The sequence below is a fragment of the Thamnophis elegans genome, chromosome Z (genome assembly GCF_009769535.1).
Source record: "Thamnophis elegans isolate rThaEle1 chromosome Z, rThaEle1.pri, whole genome shotgun sequence".
In the NCBI taxonomy this organism is placed as follows: domain Eukaryota; kingdom Metazoa; phylum Chordata; class Lepidosauria; order Squamata; family Colubridae; genus Thamnophis; species Thamnophis elegans.
In genome coordinates this window covers 55,731,140-55,753,072 of record NC_045558.1, presented here as the reverse complement: position 1 = coordinate 55,753,072, position 21,933 = coordinate 55,731,140, and the positions used below count along the sequence as shown (strand labels likewise).

Here is a 21,933-nt window from a genome sequence, read left to right as displayed (position 1 = left end):
AAAGTAAGTGAGAACTAAGAATCTGAGAAACTATAAAACTCTTGTCTGATGCTCTATAAAGTTGCTGTTGATTCTGCTATCCATGGAATCCTTAATAAACTGCTGTTGATTCTGCTGTTGATTCTGGATACTTAATAAACTTCTGTTGGTTCAGCTATCCATGGATTGGTTTATTTTCATTCATCTTCAGCCTCAGGAACCAATTTTGGCACCTGGAACAGGGACCCATATTTTGTCCAGCAAGGATAGACGCGTCGTTAGCCATAGGGCTTCTCAACCTTATCTCTCAAGGTTTCTGTAAGTATGTGATCCTTGCTTTCTCAGGAACAAAGGAAGCACGTAAATGAGTTGGGTTATCTTCTTAAAAAGTCTGAATTATCTGTTTCACAGAATGCTCTTTTTAGGCTGGTACGAGAACTTGCTTTAACTTGTTCTTTCTATCCTGAAAGGGGTTCTTTGAAGTTATCAGATTGGGAAAAAATTGGCAAGGCTGTTTCAACACATGGCTGGAGATGACTAAAGCAACACCCACTAGCTGACCAGATGATTGGAGCCTCCCAGACCAACTTACGAAGATGAACGTGAGTCAACCCTAGCTTTAGCTTAATAAATTGGAACTTTGAACAATACTTCGCCTTGGATTCTGATTTAACTTTGGATGTTATTTGGAACCCTGACAATGTTAACATTATAGAAACATTAGTTGTTATAGCCATCATCTTATATCCAGAAAGGCTCCTGAGATCTCTCTCCTCCCCCCCCCCCCCACACTCTCTCTCACACACACCTGGCCTGGGCACATAGACGGAGCTCTCCTGTGCAGCTCTCCTGCATACAGCTTGCCTTAGCTCTCCACCATCCCAGAACTGCACCACACTGGGGAGTTCTACGTGGACAGGCCCGGCAGCAGCATTGTGGCAGAGCTTGCTTTAGCTGTCGCCTATCCCGGAACTGCGCCACACCAGGGAGTTCTTTGTTGATGCACCTGGCAGTGGTAGTAGAGCTTGCCTTAGCTATCTGCCATCCCAGAACTGTGCCGCACTGGGGAACTCTGTGCCGATATGCCCACCAGCAGTGGCAGCAGAGCTTTCTTTAACTCTCCACCATCACGAAACTGTGCCACACCGGTTAGTTCTATGCTGCTGTGCCTGGCAGTGGTGGCGACAACAAAACTTGCCTTAGCTCTCTGTCATCATGGAACTTGGCCATACAGGACCAGCAATACAGTGGGATGTTGTTTCTTTCTTTCAGCTGTGGGAAAAGGAAGAAAGTGCTCCAGGAAGGCAGGCAGTGCACATGTCACCTGCCCTCTTGGAGCACTTTCTTCCTTCTCCCACCACCAAAAGAAAGAATATCCCACTGTCCTTAGGTGTCACCATGGTTGATCCGGCTGGGGGAATGGACCCCTGAAGGCAGGGTATGTTCTGTTGGTGCTGCTGCTGCCACCAGACACATCCACACTGGAGGACTTCCCAGCACTGTGCAGTTCTGGGATAACGGGATATTCTTTTGGCAGCGAGAAAAGGAAGAAAGTGCTTCAGGAGAGCAGGCAACCGGCGAATGTCCCGGGGCTGCTGCACATGTGCACTGCCTGATCTCCTGCCCCTGAAAGAAAGAGTATCCCACTATCCCAGAACTGCACCATGCAGGACCTGCAGGACAGCAGGATGTTATTTCTTTTGGCATCGGGAGAAGGAAGAAAGTGCTTTGGGAGGGCAAGCGGACATCCAGGAGCTGCTGCACATGTGCCCACCCCATTTATGCAAAGGTTGAAACCTCCCCACCTACTGCAGGGCAATCCAAAGAGGGGATTGGATGCTGCAGAAAAGGCTGCCTTCCATCTGGAACCGTAGAGCTTTGGACTCCCAAACAGCCCACTGGCTTCCCACCTGGCCAGCTGCCTGCTGTTCTCATCCGCCTGCCGGTGCTACTCCAGGAACTCAACCTGTGGAGTCTGGCACTTTGGGGGGAAGGAGACCCAGCCACAGCCCATTCCCTGCATGAGGGGATGCCTCCCACCTGCTTGTCAGCAGCTTCTGCCTCTTCTCCACTTCTTCGCCAGTAGTAAGCACTGCTGTGGCCAAGAAGCAGGTAGGTGGCTGGATGGAAAGCCAGTGGGCTGCTTTGGAGCCCAAAGTCCCATGGAACTGGCATGAGAGGCACGCGGGCCCGGGTGGAAGGCAGCCTCTTCGGCAGCATGCCCATGTCCTCTTTGGACTGCCCTGCAGCAGGGGGATCTGCCTTTGTAGAAATAGAGTGAATGCATGTACAGCAGCCCTTGGATGTTCACTTGCCCTTCTGCAGCATTGCCTCCACTGCCACCACCCCTCTCAATCCCAGCACAATGTCTGCATTTCCACCAAGAGCCCTCCACCTACCCACTGGCCAGGCTGGGCTGGATGCCAACCTCAGAAGAAAAGCGGGCATGGGGGACCACTGGTAAGGCCACATGGAAGGCAGGGAACCATGGCAAGGCCACAGGGAAGGGAATAGGCTGCTTGCTTCCTTCCCCACAGTTCTGCCATGCTTCCCTGTTTTTTACCCAGCTTTCTGCTTGCCTGCCTTCGCAAACTGGCTACAGGAATGCCAAGAAGGCCACGTAGAAGGCAGGCAAACATAGCAGGGCCACAGGGAAGCATGCAGGGGCAGCTAGCTAAGCTGCTACTTGCAGGCTTACCTGGCAGACAAATCAGGGGCGCAGCTCTTCAGGCAGGCAAACTGCAGAGCAGAGACTGGGCGGGGCAAGCAAGCGGCAACCGGGGGACTGGTTCAGGCCGCCATTACTACCGATTCAGAAAGGTATGCCAGATTTTTACTAGCTGTTTGGGCGAACCGGACCAAACTGGTAGGAACCCACCTCTGATCTGATTTAAAGGACATTTTTAATGCATTGTGTAAAGTTGTGTAAAGTCTCACTCATGCCAGTCAGAGGTGGGTTGCTCCCAGTTCAGCTCCACCCACTCACCCAGACACTTCTGTGCATGCACAGAAGCATTGCACACATGTGTGAGTGCACATGAGTGAACTGGTAGTAAAAAAATGGAAACCCACCACTGACTCCAGTCAAGACTTTTTGCAAATTAGTCAATACCATTGCTTCTAAATCACAAAGAAATTAAATGACTTTCAAGAGGCAATCCTGACCAGACTTTTGACCTGTGCAAAAAGCTTCCAATTTTCTTCATAACGGAGACCTTTGCATGCCTGGCATACATGCTGAATACATGCAATGAGAAGTAGCTCATGCAATGTACTTTACTTGCCAACATATTTTGGAAACTTAATGAAGTTACTAAATCTTTGCAGTGGAAAGAAACAATCATATTCACAGTGAGATACAAAATAACATCATTGAAAACCAGACTTAATTTTTGGATTGAATATGTGAATGAGAAAATTTTTGAATGCTTTCATCTCCTGGTCCAGTTTTTGAGAAAAATACAAGCTGAAAATCAAAACTAATTGTCAACATCCAGCTTGAAAGTCTAGGGTCATTTCAGTTCTGAAAAACGTATTGTTTATTGAATACATAGCATAAGAATAAGGTAAAACTAACTCTGAATTTCTAAGACACCAGTTAAACAATTAAACAATTTCCCAGCCTAATCCCCAGGCTTCCATGTAGAACATGTAAACAAATTATATTTGTTGTGGGAACCATCTCCTGCTTCATACTTGTTGATATGACCTTGAAAAGTTTCGTGTCTCGCAAGCTCCCATGGAACTGCAGAAGTTTCATTTCTCCAAATTAATCTATTCATAGTCAATATCCCCCTCCCTTACTCTAATGACAGGTTGAAATGAAGAGGCACATAGCTGTCCATGTTTCACTCCTGGACACTAATGTGCACAAAAACATTTATGAGCATTTAATGAACCTCATGAAATATCTATCGGAATACTTCCCAAACGTTAACTGAAATATTGAGTGGGGGGGAAAATCCATTTGTCAACCAAAATAAACTTCACATCTTGCTTAATTCAGTGTTTTTAAAACAAAATTTGAATCTATGCCACTGAATGACTTTTGGATGGGACTGATAAATATATACCCATCAGTAGCAAAAAAGCTATCTGAGCTCTGCTTCCCTCCTTTCCCATTCACCTATCAATGTGAATCAGGGGTTTCAGCTTATGCTTATACCAAAAATAAATTTAGGCATAAATTGCTTAAATTACATATTTAACTGTTAGACATTAAGCCCAATTTCCAGACTATTTTGGGTACAAAAATGAAACCATTTCATTTGTCACAATTGATGTAAATCCAATGTTTTTTTGCACAAAAATAAATGTTTGTGGCTATATCCAATTTTTTCTTGTACCAAAATAAAGGTTTGCAGTTATATTTAAAATGTTTTCTCTTTATTTCCAAACCTATTGCAAAACATTCAAGCAATAGAAGTAGGTGAAAGAAGGAAAAACATTGTGGTTAACAATGCTTACTGGAACTCAAGAATAGAGTTATAGAGAGGAATAGAGTTAGGATGATGCATAAGTGCATCATTGTGCCTACCGTCTGTGTCCTATTGTCCCCATTTATTTGTACCCATTTAATTCATTCTTATGTTTATTCTTATACCTATTATTTTGTAAATGATTGACAAATCAAATACATACAGTATCCTTCCTTGGCCACGCCCACCAAGCCACCCCCACAGAACCAGTAGTAAAAAAAATTGAATTTCACCAATGCTTCTAAGATGTTCCATGATCAAAAAAGTTTGTAAAATGCTGATCTAGCCATGTCTTAAAACATTCATATTTGGAAAGATGCTCAATTCCTCAGTAAGATGTTGAGTATCATCTGACCTGTGGGTCACATTATTTGACACTATATCATCAATCATTTTGTATTTTACCCATGTAGTTTCTTGGTAAAAATACAGGAATTATTTAGCATTGCCTTCTCCTGCACAGTATGAATTAATCAAGATGCCTCTGACATCTTCCTGTATCATGCTGTCAAAATTGATGTTTGCTGGTTTTAGCTGGGCAGGTAGCATGACAAAAAGATAGATGGGCAGAGAATAGATAGATGGGTGGACAGACAGATGGACAGATATATTTTTATTGAATTCAGCTATATTATCCTGGCTTAATCTTAATTCTTCTCTCTTGGAGAAAAGGTTAGATTTCTCTGTTAGTCTCAGAATGTATTAATTTGGGGCTAATTCTTTATACTGTTTTATTCATCTGAGATCAAAATTTGAAAATATGAGTTTATGTTGTAAAAAAAAGTCTGAATTTTGTCCTAATTCTTTTTCACTTTAAACAAACTGTAACAGAACAATAAATACTGAGGAGGAATTCTAAGAGTTGGCATCAAATGTATCTTAAATGTACAGTGCTGGAGAAGGTTATGTAATCGTTACATGCTAATCAATAAAAGTTAATTATAAATCACATCCCTTTATTATATGTATTATTTATTGTCTTTACTATTATAGAAAACAACACACCTTAGTCAGTTGCCCAAATCCCTGTGGCCATTCACTTTCACTGTGTAAGCCATTGGGATAGTTTTCAATCGGACTTCTATCTCCATGTCGATAAATCTAGGAAGAAAAATTATAAGACTATATCACTTTATATTTTTTTCATTCTAAGCCTTTTGATATATTTTTAATCCTTTCTCTCTCACACACACACACTTATACATGGTGCGGGGACAGAGAAAGAAAGAGAGAGCCCACCTTGGTTTAGATTAATATAATATAAATATTATATTATGTTATATTAACATATTATAAATAAGCACAAACATCAGCCAGTATTGAGCACCAACCAGCAAAGGAAAGCTCAAGACCATATTGGTTTGGAAACATGCAGAAGATCTACTTCATCCTGCAGTGCACAGACAATGGCTAGGATGATGTTGATGATCATGAGTATAAAAAAAGGATATGAAGAAACATTTAAACAAGCATGCATATGAAATTTATTATTTTGATTAAATATCACTCATAAATAACTTCAACACAATATATATATAAGAAAAAGGTAGACGAATGCATGAAAAAATATCAAAATAATTTTAGAATCTTTCAATTTGAAATCTATAACCTATATATCTTTCCTTACTAGATACTTTTAACTTATTCTAGATCCTAGGCTACATTATTACTGAAACAATTCTATTATTATGATTGGATATACAGTCAGCTGGATGTTTAAACTGGATTTGACATTTTTGTCTATCTTCCTGAGATACTTGGGATAATGTAAACCCTTCCAAGTAAAGTGCCTTTCGCAACCAAACCTCTGGAGTACCACTTGAACCTCATTGGCCTTGACTAGCAAACTATTGGCCAATTGCAAAATGCAAATTCCGTCCTTCCTTCCTTCCTTCCTTCCTTCCTTCCTTCCTTCCTTCCTTCCTTCCTTCCTTCCTTCCTTTATACTATTACATTATTATTTTAAAACCATATAAATAGTGATTGTATACCAATAAAAATGACTTAATCTGGTGGTGATGTCATGACAAGCCAGAAGCTGGTAAACAGAGCTCTGCTCCCTAAATCTGGTTTTTCAGATCTGGAGGGTCTTATAGGGTGCATCAATCCTGGAGGGATTAATGCAATAGTGGGGAGACTCAATGGGCGGCAAGGTGGAAGGCAACTGCCGGCCACAACAAAGAGAAAACTCCACAAATCCAGAGTGGAAAATGTGCTGTCATTGGCATGATGGCGGATCTGTAGTTGTGACAGCCTGGCAAGCTGAGGAAGGAAGAATTTGAAATCAGAGACTGAGATATCAGTGCAGTGGAGAAAACCCAATATTGTAAGTTAAAAAAGAAAGTGGCAGAGGGACTAAAAGTGGGTGAAATTGAAGGCGAAATTGAAGGTGGGAGAGTGAGTCTCGAAAGAGAGAAGCAAAATCACTAGAGATGGCTGTGACTGGGTAGTGAGAGAACAGGGGTCTGCAATCTTAAACACTCAAAGAGCCATTTGGACCTATTTTCCACAGAAAAGAAAACATCGGGAGCCACAAAACCCTTTTGACATTAAAATGAAGATAACACTGCATGTATCAGATTTTTTTTACCTTTATGCTATGTATAAAAAAAATCAAATCAGAGAAAACAAATTTTTATTTCTGCATGCAACAAAAACGTTTTGAATTCTGAAATAAAAGATGCTGGGTTGAAGGTTATTTTCAAATAAAATACTCAACATCTATTTGAGTCCTTGTATTTATGAAGTAAAAAGCCGAACTTAAATTATCCACCTGCTGCAAATCAAAAATGCTGTCTGCTTCTGTGTGCTGACATCCAGGTGTCGCACATTGGCAGTTGTGACACATAGTTTGAGTGACAGGGAGCCCCAGCAGAGGGATGAAAGAGCCTCATGCAGCTCCAGAGCCACAGTTTGCTGACCCCTGATCAAGAAGATGAGTGGAGAAATGGAGAAAGGGGGAGCGGACGGAGAAATAGCTGCAAGAAAAGTGGTAATTGAAGACAGGTTCCCGTGACAAGATTGGAGGACTTAAAACCTTTGACTTTGGAGTTACGTTTACACTGCCTAATTGCTTAAAACTAAGGAGAGAAGAACCATCCCAAGAAAAGACATTGTCATAAGAAGACAATCGGAGATGCAGAGACACAGAGAAAAGGGGAGCAGACAGAAGAAATTCCTAGCAAGAGAAATGGCAGGCTGACGAAAGGAAAGTAAACGAAGAGAGGAGAAATAGCAGTTGAAGGCAGATGCACATTGTGGGAATATAGCTCGGGGGTTTAAACCTTTTGTTGTGGAGTGAAAGTGGATTGCCAAATGATTAAAGTTGAAGGAAAAAGAACCAGTGAAAGGGGAGTAGGCGGAGTGAGGAGAAAGTAGCAACTGAAGATAGACATCCATTGCAGGACTTAAAACCGGAAGAATAAAAAGCTCTCTTCCTCGATTGGTGTTAAAAGTGGATTGCCTAACTGTTAAGCTTACTGAAGGTCAGAGGGAGGCACTGGCTCTTTTTTTCCTTTTCATTTCTTTTGGAATATTAGAAAACAAAGTTGAAGTTTGCTACTAGTATTGGAACAGTCATTATATATAATTATATACAATTAACTTAACATTTATGCTCAATATATTAAGAACAATAAGTTGCCGTTAATTATATGTGTGACTTAATTAATTATTAGGAATACACTGTGTGTATGAGTAGGTACTTAGTCTATTTAGTTATTATTTATTATTCAATTATTTATCAATACCTATTTAGATTTGTTATAGCAATTTGTATGAATTAAATAGTCCTAGAAATATATTTAAGGAAAGTGTATAAATTGATTAGAAGCTGATTTAGGGTAACTTGGAGGAGACAGATTGATTGATTGATTGATTGACTAACTATAAATAATGACTACAAAGAAAAATGGCTTCCCCATTAGAGGAGGAAAGTAGAGAAATGCTAAATAAAGAAATAACCCAAATAGAATGGAAAAAAGCAATATTTAAACAGAAAAGTGGTAAAACACCAGGACTAGAAGATCTCCCAGGGGAATTTTACAAAATGATGTATGAAATATTTGAACCCTTAATGTTAGAACTATATAATGAGACACTACAACAAGAAAAAATATCAAAATCTTGGGCTGAAGCTTATATTACATTAATCCCCAAAGACACTGATAACAAAAAAATCCAAAATTATAGACCAATCTCGTTGCTAGATGCCGACTACAAAATATTTATGATGATTATAGCAAAAGGATTGAAAAATACATTAAACAAAATAATCCACACTGAAAATGGATTCCTACCATATAGACAAATCAGAAATAACATTAGAATAGTACTATGCATTAGAATATTACGAAACACATACAGAGAAACAAACAGCGCTAATATTTCTAGATGCGGAAAAAGCCTTTGATAATTTGAATTGGGACTTCTTTATTAAACAAGTACAAAATATGAATTTTGGATTAAATTTTGAGAAAATGATATCGGCAATCTATTCAAAGTAAACAGTTAGCGTGATAGTAAATGGAGACCACAAAGATGGTTTCAACATAACCAAAGGAGGTGACCACTGTCACCTCTAATTTTTATCCTCTCAATAGAAATACTACTAGAGCAAATGAGACCTCCCAAAAAAGAAATAAAGGAAATTAAAATAAAGAATGAGGAATACAAGGTTCAGGCGTTCGCAGATGATTTGGTATTTTTCATAGTAATTCCAATCGATTCAGGAAAGGTACTGTTGGAAGTAATAGAAGAATTTGATAAGGTAGCGGGGCTCAAAATATACAAGGACAAGAAAAAATATATTAGTTAAAAGTCTTATGGCAAATCAGAAAAATGAATTGGAAGAGGAAATTGGACTGCAAATTGTAAAAACAATTAAATATTTAGGATCTGGTTGACAGCAAGGTATTCAATGATAAAGGAGGACAATTATAAAAAATTAATGGAAAAAACAAAACAAGATTTAGAACATTGGAGGAAACTTAAATTAACAATGGTGGGGAAAATCGCTGCAGTTAAGATAAATATACTCCCAAAATGGCTATACCTATTCCGAACGATTCCCATAAAACTAGATCAAAAGTTTTTTAATGAATTAAATAAAACAATAACTAAGTTTATATGGGAAGGGAAGAAACCTAGAATAAGTCTTAAATCATTACAGGATAGTCGAATTAGAGGTGGCTTCGGATTCCCAGATTGGGAGGTATACTATTACACAGCCACCTTGTTATGGATCAAAGAATCAGTACTCCTTACTAATAAAAGGATACTTATCCTAGAAGGACATGATCTACAGACAAGGTGGCATGCACATCTATGGGAGAAAAAAAATACAAAACACTCACGTTTCCAAAGCCACAGAATTAGAGGAGCATTATTACTAATCTGGAGAAAAATCAGGTCAAAGCACTATATTAAAATACCGAGATGGCTATCGACCATGGAACCAATGATATATCCAAATACATTAGATATAACCAAGATCAGCACCTACAACCAATTGCTAGACAATCAAGGAAATCTGAAAACAACTCAAGAATTGAAAGAACAGGGAATATTCATTGACTGGTAACCATACTTACAACTGCAGACAAGATGTAAAAAAGACATAGAGGAATATGGCATTGAAAAAGAACAACTACCATTAGACAAAATATTATTAGGAACAGAGAAGAAATTCATAACCAAAGTGTACACTTATTTATTAAAATCCGAAGGGGAAAATAATTACAGGAAATATGATGGCTTGGGCAAGGAATTTCAGCTATAGCATTCAATTAGGAGATTGGGAACAGTTGTGGATGATAAATTATAAATTAACAATGTCAGCCTCATATAAAGAGAATGTATATAAAATGTTCTACCGTTGGCATCTAGCACTGGCAAGATTGGCAAAAATTTGCCCAATTTATCCCAGATGTTGGAAATGTAAACATGAACAGGGCTCATACTTTCATATGTGGTGGACCTGTCCGGAAGGGAGGAAATATTGGAGTAAAATAAGAAGTTGGTTGCAAGAAATAACAGGCCTTCAAATCCAATTTAAACTGGAGATGTTTTTGCTAGGAGTAATTAGAGGAACATTTACAAAGGAAATCAATTATATCTTAATTCATATACTGACAGTAGGAAGAATAGCATATGCCCCAAACTGGAAAATAGATGTTATACCTCCGAAAACATGATAATTAAAAAAATAATGGACTGCGTGGAAATGGTTAAATTAACTCTCAAACTGTAAAATAAAGAAGAAAAAGAACACTATACAGTATGGACAAATGGTATCAGTGGTTAGAGAATAGGAATAACGAATGAAAGTAGAATATTGATATATGTAAATATTAGGTTATAGGAATTAGAAATGTAAAGAGGAAATTGCAAATGAAAAACGAATGGAAAGTATGTAAGATGCTAAACAGAAGGGGATATATCGATGTCTTCAGAATGGGAAGAATGGATGTTGAATTTGATTTTTATGTTTTGTTTTGTAAAAAGCTTAATAAAAACTACGTATTAAAATAAAGCACTAATCTGCATTTAATAACATCCAAAAGTTAGTGGCTCTTTGCTGAAGCATTTCTGAAGAAGGGAACAAAGATAAGCTCTATCCTACTGCTAAAATTAATTTAAATGTAAGGTTGTCTTCACCCAACACAATAGATATTAAACCTGGATAAAAATATAGTTTTTGCATTGATATTTTATGTCAAAATTAATAACCATTTTACAGCTTTAAAACATGGCCTTGTATACACCATGCTAAAGCAATTATTATGGTCCCATAAAATACTGAACTACAAAGTATTGAACCTCATTTCTTTAAATCTACATGTTGTACAAATGTTAATGTTTTTCTGAAGAAGTATTCACTGCATAATAAACAACTTTGCATTGATTATTAATTCAATTGTATTGAAGAGTATAATGACTGATACAAAACAAAAAATGTATAAAACAAGAGTAAAAATTGCAGAAAAATAAAAAATAGAAAGAAAAATAGAAAATAGAAAAAAAATAGAAAATAGAAAGAAAAGTAGAAAAGAAAGAAAAAGATATACTAACAATTATAAACCACACTTCATATGTAAAAAAAACTATATAAAGAAGTCATATCCCGTCTACATTATGGCAAGTATAAACAATTTTAATAATTTATTACTGCTTCTTAAAATATAAAATATGCTCTCTTTTCCCCACATTCTATTTCTTATCTATAAACAAATTACTAACACCTAGTCATTTCAGTCCTAATGTCAGCAAAGTTAATTAAGAGTTACCATGTCTGGATAAAAAGATTTGATTCCATTCTTTTTTCAGACCATTTAATACTACAATCATAATTGTAAATTACAATATGCAATTGCAATCAGCTGGATTCTGACCAGCATTATAAAAATCAGTAATTTTTTTCTGATAATTTTTTTTTCATAACACCCACATAGAACTTACATAGAAACTATTTCCCTGACACCAGGGCTGCCGAGGAGATTATTAAGTGCTGGACAAGACTAATATGTGCCCTCTCACCTACACATGGACACAAAAATCAATAATGTCATAATTGTACATTTATTAATTACATTCAAATATACTTGCAAATATATTAAAAAGGGGATAGGTACTTACGTAAAAGATAATAAAAACAATAATACACATTAGCATATAAACAATAATGAAACAATATGCACAATACTATGAATTTAACACTAGATTGATTACAAGCTCATAACAGTTATTATAGTTCTGATGTAATGACATTTATATTCTACTAAACAAAGATGCTTTCCTAGCCTTTTTACTGGCAAAATTGCGAAATACATCATCAAAATCAATCATTTTTGCAAGATCAGACTCCATGCTGAGTCTTGACAAATCTACCAGGTGCCTCTGTGACATAGTCAATCTTAGATATTTTTTAATTTTTTTTTTATATAGTCATTAAATGAACTGTTGTAAGTCAAGGACTACCTGTACTGTTCTAAATAAAAAACCTGTAACCATATATCCTCATAACCATTAGTCTGATCAGCCCTTGTAACATATATCACAGCCTTCAAGATGGGGACATCTGCAATAGGAGATCAAAAAAGATATTTTCAATTATAGGCTGGAACTAGCATCTTGACTATTCTGACTCCCCACAACCCTACTTCATGTTAATATAAATAAATTAGGTGGATACAATTACATATTGAATTCAAATTGACTTACAATTGTGTGTGTATGTGTGTGTGTGTGTGTGTATACATACGTACACAGTATATCATATACATATAGCATTGTAAAAGTGAAATTTCCACCTATTGTCACTCATATACTGGGTTCCTAATTTTATCTAAAATTCCTGTTAATTTTAATGGTTTTATATTGCTGTTTTATTGTATTGTAAGCTTCTCAGTATCACTTTGGATAGTAAGATGAGTGGCATATAAATTTAATAAATAAATAAATAAATAAATAAATAAATAAATAAATAAATAAATAAATAATACTCATTAACTTATCATACCTATCTATAGATAAGTGCAAAAAGCAATTAAACAAGCATTTTCAAGAGGAGAAAAGTACCTTGAGTCTAAAAGATAACCTCTTGGGATTAATCGCAAAAGGTTTGAATGTTCTGCCAGTTCCCTTTTGTTTTGAATTATGCTATCCTGATGGGAAATAGTCTTCAAAACATGTAATTAAATATAATGAACAGAAATAGGATTTTATATATACATAATATTAGCTGCTAATCCATATCTCACTATTTCTTTGCATCTGCTCCCCAGTATTTTTTTCAGGAGCCTGATAATTTAACAAAAAGTGTTACCAGTAAGTGGTCGGAAAAAATCCTTCTGCCTTAATTAACCCAGCTAATTGTTGCAAGCAAAAAAGTATGCTGTTAGATATTGCACAATAGGTATGCAAGATCTTTATTCCTTTGTCAATTGCCTTTATTAAGGTTTGCTTCCTTAAACTGCTATTAGTACTATTATTACTATTAATAGTAAAAGAAGACAAGCTCCACCTTTGGAAAACAATATGCCTATGAATGAAAATATGTGTGTGTGTGTGTATGTGTATGTATGTGTATATAATATGTATGTATGTATGTATGTATGTATGTATGTATGTATGTATGTATGCTGATCTTGTTGTATTTGGGTCTTTTCCCATGTAAGATTGAGTATTGGATGCAGACAAGACCATCAATATGAAGGTTTTGTCTGCATCCAATACATAGCATTTGTTGTTTTAGAAATTAAATTCCCCCTCTCATCAATACCAGAGCTCATCTCATTAGCACGGGGATGGTTAAATGTTACATCGGAAGATTGATGGGGTATTTTAGAATGCAATCAGCCAACAAGAGTACACAACTAAACAGGCAGGCATGCCAAGTGGCACATGACAGGCAAGAATTTACCAGGGGCTTGACGCACACCCCTCCTCTCTGCCCAACCCCTCCACAACCCCAGATGCCTGCTGCCGCCGCGCCTGAAGCCTGGGAGCGCTCACCAGCCGGCAGAACACTGGAGTGGAAGAGGTGGATGTCCCATCCAATTCCCTCTACAGATACCCCCTGAAATCTGGTAAGGCAGAGTGAGCGGGTGGTGGGGGAAATATGCGAGAGGTTTCCAGGGAGTCCTGCATGGCAGGGTTTTGCGCGCGCTCCATACTCTGAGTTGAGGGAATGGCGAGCTCGCTCCCCTGCCCATCCGCCCGCTCACTCGCTACGCTACCACGCCCATGCTCATCACTTACTCCACCATCTTTTGGGTGAGTTTGGAGAAGTGGCGGCCCCGGGAGTCAGGAGAGCCAGGACCGGCTGGGAAGTGGACAGAGCCGGAAGGGGTCCCGCGGGGGAGTCTCTGGCCGCTGCGCTCACCTCGCCCGCTTGCCCCCAAAGTGCACAAGGGATGTTTTGGGGAAAGGCGCCGCTTCCAGACCCTGCCGAGGGCCACATACACAGGTGGCTCTTTTTGGAGAGGTGAAGGCTTTCCCATGGCTTGTCCAGGTGGAAGTGGGCCTGGAAAGGCGAGCTCGCTCCCCCGCCCATCCGCCCGCTCACTCGCTATGCTACCCCACCCATGCGAACGGCAGCGGATAGGCGGGGGAGCGAATGAGCAGCTCACTCGCTCCCCCGCCTATCCGCCCACTCACTTGCTATGCTACCCTGCCCATGCGAGTGGCAGAGGAAGGGCAGGGGAGCGAATGAGCCGCTCACTTGCTCCCCCACCCATCCGCTCGCCCACTCGCTACGCTACCCTGCCTCTGTGAGCGGCAGCGGATGGGAGGGGGAGCTAATGAGCTGCTCGTTCGTTCCCCCGCCCATCCACTCGCTCACTCACTACCCCGCCCATGCGAGAGGCAGCGGATGGGCGGGAGAGCGAGCGATCGAAGAAGGTGCCAAAATTAAAGATCGGGATCTTTTGAGAATGGCCCGGGATGCGGGACAAATTGTGAAAAAGCGTGCCTGTCCCGCCAAATGCGGGACATCTGGTCACCTTATTCTATGCACAAATGAGAAGCAACATGCTTTGCTTCACTCCACATACTTTGCCAGCTGTTCCAAAGATTTGTCAGTTCTGAAATCAAGCTTTTTAAGTTGGATACTTCGACATCCAGTATTGTATTTCTGGACTGAATAACCTTGTTACAGATATAAACTAGAACTAATACTCTGTACCATACAACAGACATTATCACACAAATGATGGATGTAACATAAGATAAAGCTCCATTAATCTCAGTGTGAGGGTTGGAAGTTCAGCCCTGTGTTTAAAGGAGGTTGAACCGTGGTTTTTTTCTTGGAGTATACTTTACAATTAAGAACAATAAACCCAAGGTATATTCTAAAAAACATATTTTTATTGTAAAATAAATAACAAACAAACTTACTGGCTAATAATTACATTTTGGTAAAGTTCCTAGCCTACCTCCTCCTGGCAAACAAAACAGAAAGAGAAAGAAGAAGGCAAAAGGACATGTGTAATAGGCTTACAGAGAAGAGTCAGTCTACCGTATGTCTTAGAATATAAGCACAGCTGGCAAAACAAAAAAACATCGTGACACTCTGTTTTTGTTTTTGCAGTTAGGTTCAACTCCAAGAGGTTTTCTAATGCTAATTTGATGCCTGGTAGGTGGGCTACAAAGGGCGAGATCATCCGAAGGCACGGGATAAAATACCACCAATATGCGGACGATACACAGTTGTATCTGTCCGCCCTGTGCCAACTCAATGAAGCGGTGGACGTGATGAACCGGGGTCTAGAAGCCGTTAAAGACTGGATGAGAGCAAACAAGCTGATACTCAACCCAGACAAGACCGAGTGGCTGTTGTGTTTCCCTCCCAAAAATTTGACCAACATACCATCACTCAGGCTGGGGGGACAAAACTTACACCCCTCAGAAAGGGCCCGCAACTTGGGAGTCCTCCTGGACCCACAGCTGACTTTTGACCACCATCTCTCAGCGGTGACCAGGGGGGCATTTGCCCAGGTTCGCCTGGTGCGCCAGTTGCGGCCCTACCTGAATCGGGAGGCCCTCACAACAGTCACTCGAGCCCTTGTGATCTCCAGGCTGGAATACTGTAATGTGCTCTACATGGGGCTGCCCTTGAAGAGCATCCGGAGACTTCAGCTAGTCCAGAATGCGGCCGCGCGAGTGATTGTGGGTGCACCACGGTTCGCCCACATAACACCGATCCTCCGTGAGCTGCACTGGCTACCTGTCGATCTCCGGGTGCACTTCAAGGTTCTACTCACCACTATAAAGCGCTCCATGGTAGTGGATCTGGCTATTTGAGAGACCGCCTTCTGCCAATTACCTCCCTGCGTCCCATCAGATCGCATAGAGTTGGCCTCCTCCGTATTCCATCCGCCAGTCAGTGCCGACTGGCGACTACTCGGAGGAGAGCCTTCTCTGTTGCGGCTCCAACACTATGGAACAATCTCCCCGTGGAGATTCATACCCACACCACCGTCCAGGCCTTCCGCACAGCCCTCAAGAACTGGCTAGCCCGTCAGGCCTGGGGATAAGTTTACTTTTGCCCCTCCCGAATGTTGAGTGAACGTTGAGTTTTACTATTTAATTTACTTTTGTGCACATTTCTTTTTGTATTGTCCTACACTCCCTTTCCTTTTTGACTGTAAGCCGCCCTGAGTCCCCTCAGGGAAAAGGGCGGCCTATAAATGTCTAATAAATACAAAATACAAAAATACAAATTTATATGGTCTGACTAACATGTGTTAGATATGTCGTGAAGAGAACAGTCAGTTCTGCAAGATTTCCCATCGCTGTGGACTAGAACTAACTAAGTGGTAAACAATCTGTGCAGTTCCAAAGTATGTTATGGCTTCAGGAATGCATTCTGCGGCATCATTTCCACACAAATTAAGTGTATGATATCCACATGGTGAAAATGAAGCTGTTTCACATTGCTCAAATATTCTTGCTTGTGCACCTTTATATTTCCCTGCCATGTTGGCTTCATTGTCATATTCTTGTGCACAACAATCCAAATTGAGTGGTGTATCGTGTGCTTTCAATGTTTCTGCTATCATCTGTGCTATGTCACATCCTATGTTATGGCTTGTCACAACAAACTGTAAACATCTTTCTACAATTTCATGCTGGTTTTCATATGGTATTACACAACACAAAAGAAATGTTGTTTGTTCTACATGGGATGAATCTGGCATGGAATCAACAATAACAGCAAAGTACTTTGTACTTTTCCTGTCCTCCAACATGCATTGCTTTACAAATGAGGAACATTTAGCAATTAACCCATTTTGGGAATCGGCACTGAGATAATATAGTTGAAGTCATTCTCCCTTTTCTTGTGACTCTTTAATTTGCAACATATGTTCCTTTAGAATTGGATCCCAATGAGACAACAACTCTATGACTTCCAAAAAATTTCCTTTGTCTTTTTTAACCAATGCACTGGGAACTGCCATGCAAGGAATAGTACATCAATGATTTGTTTCATAATGTTGTACCACTTGACAGATTCTGTTTAAATAGATGCCTCCAATATACTGCCAATCTCCTTGGCAGATGACAGTTGTCTTTCTAGTTCTCACCAAGGGAGCAACCATAGACGTAGATGCTGAGCTGCAACAAATCTTGTTCCAAAATAATTGACAAGGAAAGCAAAATAATTCTTTTTTAACTTCAATCCATACAAGCCCATCTTGGTCATGTTTTTCACCATTTAAATGTTAAAATACTTTTGGGAAATAGAATAATTTCAGAAAAACCTGGCTATCTATATCTTTGGGAAATGTTTTAGGAAAGCCTTTACGCAAGACCTTTAATAGCATAATTTTCTATATCCAATTGAGAAGGAACATCTGTTATAAGAAGTCCAATATCAATTTCAGGATTTGACCTACTCTTCTCTTCACTATTTCTGCCATGCCCAGATTCTATAGATGAAGTACTCTCATCACTAACATTCAATTGTTTGTCTAAACATTTAAATTGAGAATTTACTTGAGCTGATATTTCTTGAAAATCCAAACTGGCCTCATGAGATTCCAATCTTTGTTTCAGTTCTGTACTTGTCTCATATTGTTCTGAATTTAAAGTTTCATTTTGGTTAGTTTCACTTGTTTTGCATTTAATGCCAAATTGAAAGGCATTTCTTGTCCCTTTTTATTAATCTCATCACGTTTCTGTTTTTCTTTGCATTTTTTAGCAGATTTTTGAGATGACATGTCAGCCTCTGTTTTGCTGCTTGCTTTCGGCTACCATTGAAACGCAGAGGAGGGGGCATTGTTTGTGGGTGGGGAAGTGTCAGCACTGGAGAGACTGTATAAAGAGAGGTGTTCTCATCATCTACTGCGCATGCTGCAGATAAAGGATTGCCGCCCAGACCAACTGTCCGGCATATCAGCCTGATGATGTTTTTTGAAGATGTCTCCCACATGATATCTGTGGAGTGTACTGATTGGACTATGGACTAAGGTTACCAGGGGAAAGGGGTTGGGTCACATATTGATATCTATGATTATGCGCATTTTTGCCTCAGACCTCGCTTTGCTTAGCTATTATCTACTCATGACCAGTAAAAGTACTCTTAATTCTGCAAAATGGAGTTGAGTGGTTTCTTTCTTGGTTACTGAGTGAAGCAGTCTATGACATTTCATAGCTATTCATAAACTGAAATATAAAATATATTCATAAATGAAATGAAACTAAACTTGCGAACTTAAATAAATATGTAATGAAATTAAAATTCAATAAATTACATAAATAACTGCTCACTGAATTTCAGATTAATAAAGGTTATGTCAAACAAGGCTGCAAGGCAATTTTGCTATACATACAAAGTATAGAGCATGAAGTATATATCCAATATTGTTTTTCTTTTTAAAAAATTGGTTTCATAATTTATTTATTTTTAAAAATTCCCTTCATGGGCCCACTTTGAGCTCCATGGGCCCCGGAACAATGTACCGGCTGTATCCCCCTGTCCTCAGGCTAACACTAGCTTGACTACCTAATCAATTTTATGATAGACATTTGGTTAATTGCATTTCATTAATTCCATGTCTTAGATATTTGACCACTTCTACTTGTTCAAGACAAAGATCCATTGGTTTGGACTTATCCTTGGACTATTGCTTACAACAAATATTAATGTTATCGCCTTTCCACCCACAGTTCTACTAATAATGGTAAATTGCTGCTGTTCTCTGCTTTAATTTGTGTTAATATCTCAGTAAGCAAGTTGGTACATATATACTTAATTAAAGATGCAAGGAGGCCGGCTATTATCACAAGTAGCTTCTTAAGTTTGTATGTCACACCTTCTGCCAACTGTACCATCCTGCCTTTCCTGTATTACCAAAGTATGTGCTCATATAGTCATGGTAATTTCACAATAAGAATCATTGTGTTTTTTCCATTTAGTATTATCTGATATAATGTTAAGATGGATGTTGTTATGTTTAAGACAGTAGAATATTTAATTGATTGTTTTAAGGTTAGGATAAATAGACTTTGTTAACTTTTAGTCCCACCATTCTACTAATATGTGACCTTCTAAAGTCACTGGTAGAACAATTTGAAAATGGTTGAAATAGTTATATCGTTAGCTGGTCAGTCATTATGTACTTAGATTTATCTTCAGATAAGGACAAGAAAGCTTTCAGGAAATTTTACAACAGAAACTAGGAATCCCCTTTTGTTATATTTCTCTGATTATATAATTATTAAATCTTTAATATACAGAAAGTATTAATCTAAAGATGATATACATGTTTTGTCTTTATAGGTGTTTATTACCTTTTTTAATGTCTATATAGTTTTGTAATTTTAAATTGTGCTGAAATCGTGCTGAAGAACAAAACTGATGTTCTGGCATTAGAAAAATGAGTTCTAAATTTCTAGGTTAAAAAAAAAGTAGCCAGAAAGGAATTAGACTGCAGTTTTATAGACATACTTTTGAGTAAGTCTCATAACATTCCATGGAAAGTCAAACTACTAATTTGCATACATACATGATTACTGCTATGGAAATGTAATCATTTTTTTTTTTGCATACAAACTACTTTTCTAGCCCTGAGTTATTGAAGGCCTTGGACCCCAAATTTCAACTTTATCTTTGGGGCCCCAAACTTCAACTTTAAATGCATTCACTTTACAGAAACCTGTTTTTCAGCATAGTACATATGCTGTTCTAGGCCGAACAACATTACTTGTACACGTGCTATTTTAATGATAAGAAATATTAACCAATCATTGTACTTCTGTTTTGAATTTCCTGTATCATAAAAAAATGAAAATAGAACATCAGTCTTGCTCAGGGTTCTTCCTGGCTCCTTTGCTTCTGATCAGAAATAAAGTGACAAATTCCCACTTTCCTCAACCCTGCATTATTGATTGGCCCTCATGCCAGTAAATGAACCACAGATTGATTTTTGGCCATCATTAGGAGCCTGTCCCTATTTGTAAGCAGAGTAAAAGTCTACAAGAATACACCAATTTATTTATAATAAGTAGCATGTGAATGCAGTGCTTTTTGCCTATTAGTTTTGATGTTTTTCATTTTGGTATGTTTGTAATGATTTTCCAGGATATACAAGTAATCCTCAACATATGACCACATTTGAGCCCAAAATTTCTGTTGTTAAGTGAGACGTAAGTTTTGCCATTTTACCATCTTTCTTGACATAGTTGTTAAGTGAATTACAGCAATTGATAAGTTGGCTTTCTGGTTGTTAAGTGAAACTGGCTTCCCCAATAACTTTACTTGTGAGAAGGTCAGAAAAGGTGATCACATGACCTTGGGACACGGCAACGGTCATAAATATACCGAGTTGCCAAACATTTCAGTTTTGATCACATGATCATGGAGAAGCTGCAAAGGTCATAACTGTGAAAAATGATCATTAGGTAGTGGTGGGATTCTGCTGGTTTAACAACTAGTTTGGTGATCCCGTGTTTTGCGTGTGTGTGCAGTTTTAACAAAACTTACTTTCCATGTTACTTCTGGGGAGTAACACAGCTGAGGCACAGCAATCTGCTCTGCTGCACGAATTAGCTGAGAGGATATAGGTAAGTAAAGCATAGGGGCGGGTAAGCAGGCCAAACTGATCTTTGGAGAGAACCAGTTCATTCCCAGCTGATCATCAGAACTAATGTTCGCCTGAATCGGTCCGAACTGGCTGAATCCCACCCCTGGTCATAGGTCACATTTTTCTGTGTTGTTGTAACTTTAAAGAATCACTATATGAACTATTGTACATTGAGGACTACCTGTATATGATTGCCCCCTCATTCTCATCTATTGATGACATTCCATAAAACTGAGATTTGTCACACCACCAGTTTTTTGGCTTGCTAATTATTTCCAACAACTTGCAGTCCAATTTACAATTTCTCAATATTTTTTCATCATGTGTAGATCAAATTGATGTTTCAGTTTGATGTTCGCTATATGTCACAGAAAGCATCTCAAATCATTATTGCATACTGAAAATCGCTCTGTTGGTACTTGTTATTTTTGTTGCAAACTGGCCAAATTCCCCCAACGCATTTACTGCAGGATTAAATAACAGCTGTTTCTGGTGCTTTCCTTTCTAAACCTTTTTCTCTGCACACAATCCATGCATTTGTGAAATTCTTTTTGCAAAGCTTTGCTTTCAACAGGCTGCTAGCAAAGCATTTTCAAAAACTATTAATAAATCAGCTGAGAAGCCTCAATCGTTTTCTGTCAAATTTCGTTCTGCAGATGGCATTCTAACAATTACTAAGAACCTTGCATGGCAGCAAATCCCGGGACCATAGTGAATTACAGTTGTAGAATTAAATTCAAAGGCCTTTCTCATACCTTGCTTAGGTGATAATATGATCTAGGTAGCAAATATGACAAACAGCTTTCTGATGGGGAAACACATACAAACACAGGATGAATTCACTGGGATGCAAATTTCATTTACCAATAAAGCAAGGATAGAAATAAAAG

The 21,933-nt window shown here is 38.7% G+C and overlaps 1 protein-coding gene across 1 annotated transcript in view; it reads right to left on the bottom strand.

The window, feature by feature from the left end:
* LOC116521162 (prostatic acid phosphatase-like) overlaps positions 1 to 21,933 on the bottom strand; it is a 117,916-nt gene that overhangs the window by 69,711 nt on the left and 26,272 nt on the right. Inside the window, exon 2 of the mRNA XM_032235859.1 lies at positions 5,463 to 5,558. Within this exon, the coding sequence (XP_032091750.1) occupies positions 5,463 to 5,558 (96 nt within the window). The remainder of the gene's footprint in view (positions 1 to 5,462; positions 5,559 to 21,933) is intronic.